The sequence below is a fragment of the Sinocyclocheilus grahami genome, unplaced genomic scaffold (assembly GCF_001515645.1).
Source record: "Sinocyclocheilus grahami isolate Dianchi unplaced genomic scaffold, SAMN03320097.WGS_v1.1 scaffold927.1, whole genome shotgun sequence".
NCBI classification, from domain to species: domain Eukaryota; kingdom Metazoa; phylum Chordata; class Actinopteri; order Cypriniformes; family Cyprinidae; genus Sinocyclocheilus; species Sinocyclocheilus grahami.
This window is the reverse complement of record NW_015506106.1, coordinates 25,209-32,472: the sequence shown is the minus strand read 5'-3', so window position 1 is coordinate 32,472 and position 7,264 is coordinate 25,209. Positions and strand designations below refer to the sequence as shown.

The 7,264-nt window shown below is 41.0% G+C and overlaps 1 protein-coding gene across 1 annotated transcript in view; it reads left to right on the top strand.

Annotated features, from left to right (window-relative positions):
• Positions 1 to 7,264, top strand: part of LOC107564376 (uncharacterized) — a gene marked incomplete at its 3' end in the record, with an annotated part of 75,436 nt that overhangs the window by 44,190 nt on the left and 23,982 nt on the right. The window contains 2 exon segments of the mRNA XM_016249438.1: positions 3,505 to 3,763; positions 5,011 to 5,454. Coding sequence (XP_016104924.1) covers positions 3,505 to 3,763; positions 5,011 to 5,454 — 703 coding nt within the window.

Below are 7,264 nucleotides of genomic sequence, written 5' to 3'. Positions count from 1 at the left end.
AAAAAAAATATATTTTTTATATATATATATATATATATATATATATATATATATATATATATTAAACACAGTGTATGTATATATACAGTGGGTACGGAAAGTATTCAAACCCCCTAAAAAAGAAAAACTGAAATATCACATGGTCCTAAGTATTCAGACCCTTTGCTCAGTATTTAGTAGAAGCACCCTTTTGATCTTATACAGCCATGAGTCTTTTTGGGAAAGATTTTAATGATAGAAACACTATCACAAACTCAAAATGTTTATGTTTTGCGTTATTTATGGTTGCTCAAATCAATCAAACCGAAAAACCACAAGGAGCTTTTGTCGTGTACCAAAAATTGTTCATAAGGGGGAAAAAAGAAAGAAATTTAATTAAAAAAAAACAGGCAAAAGTGGCTTGTAAATCGGGCTGCAGTCGGGAGGAGCTTGTGTGTGCAAATGGTTAATATATTAAGATATAATAATATATTAAGAAATTAATAATATATTAAGATATAATAAAGATGTATTTTTTTTTTTTTTTTTTTTTTCAAGTTTCAGATTTTTTTCAGGTTTTCTTCCCTGAAACTCTCTTTGGTGAGAACTATTTTCTGACGCCAGTGATTTAGTATCTTGCCCAGAGAATAGCGTGAACTTTTGAACAAGCAATGACAGCTTGGGCTGTTTCTGTTACTGATTAACTCTATACTCTAACCCTAATACTCAATGGTATAACTAACAAAATAGCGATGCTACCACCTCTATGTGAGAAATATAGCTTTTCAAGTCCTCTTGTACAAAAATAGTGATGCTACCACCTCTCCTGAGAAATTTAGCTTTTCAAGTCCTATTGTATAGTAATGTGATCAATACCTGGAACTGCTTCATACCATTACAGTGACTATTTACAAGCAAATACAGAGTTGCTTGAAATTAGCTCTTTATTATTCAAATTAAGTTGCAAATGACTAAAAGTTGCTACTGCAGATTTCATATAATTTGATATGCCCTTAATTAAATCAAAATCAGCTGTACTACTTCTACCCAATGACAGTGAAGTGTATTTTTGTGTGGTTATGTTTGTTTACTCAGGTTTTATAAAGATGTTTTAGAAGAAGGTGAGAAGAAAAGGTCGGCTCTGCTCTGTCTGCGGAATTTAATTGTTTGGGCATCACAGTGTATTTTAGCTACTGGAGAGAACTGCAGTGAACTGTTGACATTTGTCTGCAGCTACACAAATTTCCCCTGTGGAAAAAACTATGCCTACTCTCACTCTGTTAATGAAAAACCAACAGATCAGTCTGGTTTTTTACTAGATTTGTACTCACATGTGAAGGACTATGAGAGTCAAACAGACAGAAGTGTCGTTCCAGCATTACAGTCAATTTATCAGTCAGCTGCTGCAGTCTGGAGCATAAACCTGTCAGAGAGAAAGAGCTCCATCCTCCTAGAAGTGCTGAAACTCCAAACAGAGAAGAAACCAGTAGAGCTGAGAGACTGCACAGATGAAGAGAGTGAAGTGAAGGGATTCCTGCAGTGTCTGCCCTACATCTCACAGCTGAGGTTAGTATTCTAACTTTGGCTACTGCAAGAAATCATAATTTCAGAATGCAGCATTTATTTAACAATTATTATTATAATTTTTTTTATTATTGCATTGTCTTGCACTTAAAATAGACACTGATGAGCCATTACATTATGACCACTCCCAGTCTAGAGCAGTGAGCGTGCCTGGCAACCGTATGGTGCCGCAGGTGCAGTTTACAGAGCAGTATATATACCACCTGAGGACCGGCTTTCGGTCAGTGTTCGGTGTCAGAATGGGAAAAGCTGCCGATTTATCGAAGTTTGATAAAGGACAAATTGTGATGGCACAGTGCCTCGGAACTTCGATATTGGAAACGGGGCGCCTTGTGGTTTGTTTACATGCCGCTATAGTGAGTACATATCAAAAGTGGTGCACTGATGGCCAAACGACGAACCATCATCCAGCCATGTCTCACCTGCAGCTCACTGATGCCAGAGGGGAGCAGAGACTGTCGCACGTTATTCACAGCGACCGCAGGGTCACAGTGTGACAAATTCCCAGCAGCTGCAACAGTGGTGACCAGGGCGATGTGTCACAACAAACAGGTCATTGCAGCCTTCTGTGTATGAGCCTGTGTAGCCGACCACCCAGCCGGTCCCCATGCTAACTGCACACCATCGCCAACAATGCATGAAATGGGCCCAACATCATCGAGATTGGACTATGGATGATTTGAAGTAGTCTTGTCTGACGAATCAAGATTCCTGGTGCGTCACGTCGACAGGCGAATACGGATACACCGATTACCAACAGAGTCTATGGCACGTGGATGCACTGTTGGGCAGACACAGGCCAACAGCGGCGGTGTTATGCTGTGGGCAATGTTTTCTTGGGACACTTTAGGCCCCATTATCCCAATAGCACAATCCCTGAAAGCTGTCAAGTATCTGAACATCACTACGGACCAAGGCATTTCTGCTAATGCCTTGGCCTCCAAATTCACTTGACACAAACCCAGTCAAAAGTGGGTTCACGCTACATCACCACCACCCTGCAGTGTACAGGAACTGGAAGACCTGCTGTTGACATTAGGGTACCAGATACCCCAGGAGACCTATCGCCACCTCGTCGAATCAATCGCTCACCATGTGGCTGCTGTTCTGTGTGCTAAAGTAGGTTTTACAAGTTATTAGATAGGTGGTCATAATGTTTTTGGCTAATCTGTGTTTATATATAGAGGTCAATAAAACATAACACTACAGTAGAAAAAATTTGCAGTTCTACCTCAGGATAAGACTGACAACTAAAAATAATTATAAAAACATTTGTTCTTCAGTTTCCACTGTCCAATTATACTGACCTTAGGTATTATCTGACAAACTGTTGTTCACATTTTCTTTAGATTTGCTGTACCACAGATTAAAACAGCTGTTTCATTGAACAATAGCCATTTCTCTCTCTATATATATATGTTTTATTTATTTATTTTTTGTGGGGCTAATACAACTTTTGGAAGGGCAAGTAAAAAAATATCTGAACCACTGTCCTGATTGTATCAGTAGAAACGATCCTTAGCATTGAGCCCTGCTTTATTATGTATTCAGTGTTGGATTGTATTGACAACACACCACTCACACAGGTTTTTCATTCACACATGTGAAAGCTAGTGGATACATACACACACACATATATATATATATATATATATATATATATATATATATATATATATATATCCACTAGCTTTCATATGTGTCATATTATTGTACAATAGATATTAAAGTGGTGTTTGTGCTTATGTCTTCACAGGTTTGATGACATTTTCTATAGGAAGACGGAACCTGCTGTAAAGTTTCTGTTGAATCTGTTTGTTTCAGCATCAGAGATTAAGGCAAATAAAGGAGAAAATTACACTGAACTATTAACATCTGTGTGCAGCTACACTTCATTCCCCTGCAGTGAAAACAGCACAAACCGTAAACCTGATCAATGTAATTTCCTGCTGGATCTGTGGTCACATGTGAAGGACTATGAGAGTCAAACAGATAGGAGTGTCCTTCCAGCATTACAGCCAATTTATCAGTCAGCTCCTGCAGTCTGGAGCATAAAGCTCTCAGAGAGAAAGAGCTCCATCCTCCTAGAAGTGCTGAAACTCCAAACAGAGAAGAAACCAGTAGAGCTGATAGACTGCACAGATGAAGAGAGTGAAGTGAAGGGATTCCTGCAGTGTCTGCCCTACATCTCACAGCTGAGGTGAGTGTTAAATACTTTCTATTTCTGATTAATTTTATATTGGGCAATATCAGTGTCAATAAAACCATTATGTGTGATTTCTGTAGCTCAAATGATAGGTCATGGGTTCGATTTCCCAGGAAAAGCATGAACTGGCAAAAAAACTGTAATATATGAATATATTGAATGCACTGTGTTGCTTTGGATAAATGTTTCTGCCAAAATGTGTAATAAAAAAATAAAAAAAACTTTGTGTGCCATAGTTTACACAGGACTGGCCTGGTGGGAAATGTGCATTGATGCACCTTTATTAGGCCTATATATGTTACATGGTTTTTTTAGATAGTTTAACTGTGTTTGTGGTGTTAAGAGAAAGCACCTCCGCAGCGTGTTCTTAGGTGAAAGGCCGTCTTTTCTGCTTGCTGCAATTAATCGCTATTTTTATGTACTAAACAAGTGAATTTTACCAAGATATTTTCAGAGATGATAGACAAGATGTTATAGAATAATAATTTAATGAAAACCTAATTTTGACAAAAAATTGGCATTCAACCTATTTTTCAAATTTCCTGAAAACGTCCCAGCGCTACATCCGACGGGCTTTCCCAGATCGCATCTCAAATGTTAAAACACTTTTAAAGGGTTCCGCTGCAATGAGATGCAGAAGCAAACACAATTCACTACCGGCGCTATCAGATAAATATTGTTCTGTGCACACACTTGAAAAGCATGCACAGGAAGCTGGTCAGACAGTGTGTGCGTCTTCACATAAACAGTAATGAAGGTGAACAGCAAAGAAACAGTAATGAAATTTCTTCTAACATGGTGGCAGCTTCTAATTATGAGGCCAGAGGAAATGGATGTTTCTGACATCTTGGAAGCAGCAGTTTACCTGGGTCAAAAATGACCAGAACAATAACCATTTCTATTGTTTTGATGTTGTTGTTGTGCCAGTAACATTTTTGGAAGGGCAATATATCTGAACCACTGTCCTGACTGGGTCAGTAGAAAAAATCCTTAGCATTCAGCTCTGCTTTATTATAAATTCAATGTAGGATTGCATTTACAACACACCACTCATTCGGGTGGCCACAACTACTAACATATAAATTTATATTAATCACTGATTGAATAGTTCATAGTGAATTATGAAAAGTCATTCCACCAGCTTTCTTGTTTTAATTTTTAAACGATTATACGAGTTGCTTGTAAAATGTCATTATCCTATAACAGACATTAAAGTGATGTTTTTGTGTATGTCTTCACAGGTTTGATGACATTTTCTATAGGAAGACGGAACCTGCTGTAAAGTTTCTGTTGAATCTGTTTGTTTCAGCATCAGAGATTAAGGCAAATAAAGGAGAAAATTACACTGAACTATTAACATCTGTGTGCAGCTACACTTCATTCCCCTGCAGTGAAAACAGCACAAACCGTAAACCTGATCAATGTAATTTCCTGCTGGATCTGTGGTCACATGTGAAGGACTATGAGAGTCAAACAGATAGGAGTGTCCTTCCAGCATTACAGCCAATTTATCAGTCAGCTCCTGCAGTCTGGAGCATAAAGCTCTCAGAGAGAAAGAGCTCCATCCTCCTAGAAGTGCTGAAACTCCAAACAGAGAAGAAACCAGTAGAGCTGATAGACTGCACAGATGAAGAGAGTGAAGTGAAGGGATTCCTGCAGTGTCTGCCCTACATCTCACAGCTGAGGTGAGTGTTAAATACTTTCTATTTCTGATTAATTTTATATTGGGCAATATCAGTGTCAATAAAACCATTATGTGTGATTTCTGTAGCTCAAATGATAGGTCATGGGTTCGATTTCCCAGGAAAAGCATGAACTGGCAAAAAAACTGTAATATATGAATATATTGAATGCACTGTGTTGCTTTGGATAAATGTTTCTGCCAAAATGTGTAAATGGAATGTAAAATTAAATGATTACAGGCTTTACAATCATGATGGTTTTACAGATGCAAAATTTGTTTTATATGTAAAAGTATCGCTTCCAAACGTTCAAAGATTTAATTTACAGACATCCTACATAGCATTTTTTTCTGGCTTAGCTCCAGTTTTCCCTCAGCCCACATACAGCAAAGAATGACAGCCCTGATGTGACCCAGACCTGGAAAGCAGTACCAAAGTATAGTGCATTCAACATGCTCTCTAGTAGTAAATAGTAGTTCAGTCAGGACCACTCTGGCAATAAAACATTTATTGTTGTTAATTTACAACATTTGGTTTGGCAGTATGATTCCATTTGGGGGGTTAGCTTTACAATAAATTAGCATTAACTGCCTGTAATAACACCCCAGAACCATCAGCATGACATTGAACAAAGACTGTACAAAAGCGATTAATAGAATATGGAGATAGTGAATAAGAATGTTCAAGGACTGCTTGAAAAGCTCGTCTTGATGTGGCGATCTGAAACAGAGAAAGAAAACAACAAACAGCAAAGTTGCAGAACATGAAGTTATATGTAATAAAGCATACTGATGTCAAGGAGGTGGGTAGGGAGGGTTGGTTTCGAGCAGGGCTGTAGCTGGGGTTTGTGGGGCCCCGGTGCAGGTTGTACCAATGGGCCCTGTTTGAAATTGTGTAAATAGCACAAATAAATATATAGAACAAAGATACCAATTAAACAATGTTTAAGTTTTTATGATCTCCTCCAGGACTGTAGCAATGCCTGAATCGGATCCAGAAATAATGGCTATGCTTTCCCGGGCCGCCGTAGGGGTAGGGCTCGAGTGGAGACTTCCACCGTGTCCCGAGCCCTCAAGGTTGCACGATTGGTTCTCGGGGTGCTCCGCGCTGGTTCTCAGCGCCCCGTCTCGGTGCCTTTCTTCCCAGAGGTGCATGAGGAGCTCACCAGGTCGTGGACGGCACCTTTTACTGCCGGAAACCGATCTGCTGGTTCCTCCTCCCTCACCACCCTCGATGGTGGTGCAGCTAGGGGGTTACAAGGGTCCCCCCGGTGGAGCGGTCGGTTGCGATGCAGTTGTGTCCTAATACCGCCTCCAACCGGCAGGGAGAACCGTGCCTTCCCTCCCGGGTCTGTAGGTACTCGACTGGCCAGCGATGCTTATATGACCTGTGGAGAAGCTGCCTTACATGCTACGGTGTGATTGCAAGTGCACCAGGCCAAGGCACTGAGGGACTTACACGAGGGAGGTCAGCGCGGTCTCTGGGTCGTGCGATGTCCACCATGGTGGTCCAGGAGCGCCATTTCTGGCTGTGACTGGCTGACATGCGCGAGACGGAGAAGACACGATTCTTGAACGCCCCCGTGTCCCAGACTGGCCTTTTCGGCGACACGGTGGAGAACTTTGCCCAGCAGTTCTCTGCTGACCAAAGCAGACTGAGGCCATCAGGTACATCCTGCCCCGGCGTGCAGTTGCAGTTGCTGCCGTCGCCGAGGGCTGCCACCGCCCTGAGGCCTCCAGCAAAGCTGCGCCGTGGAGCCGGTCGCAGGGCAGCCGCCACGCCCGTCCAGGCCCCCGCCAAACCTGGTGGCAAG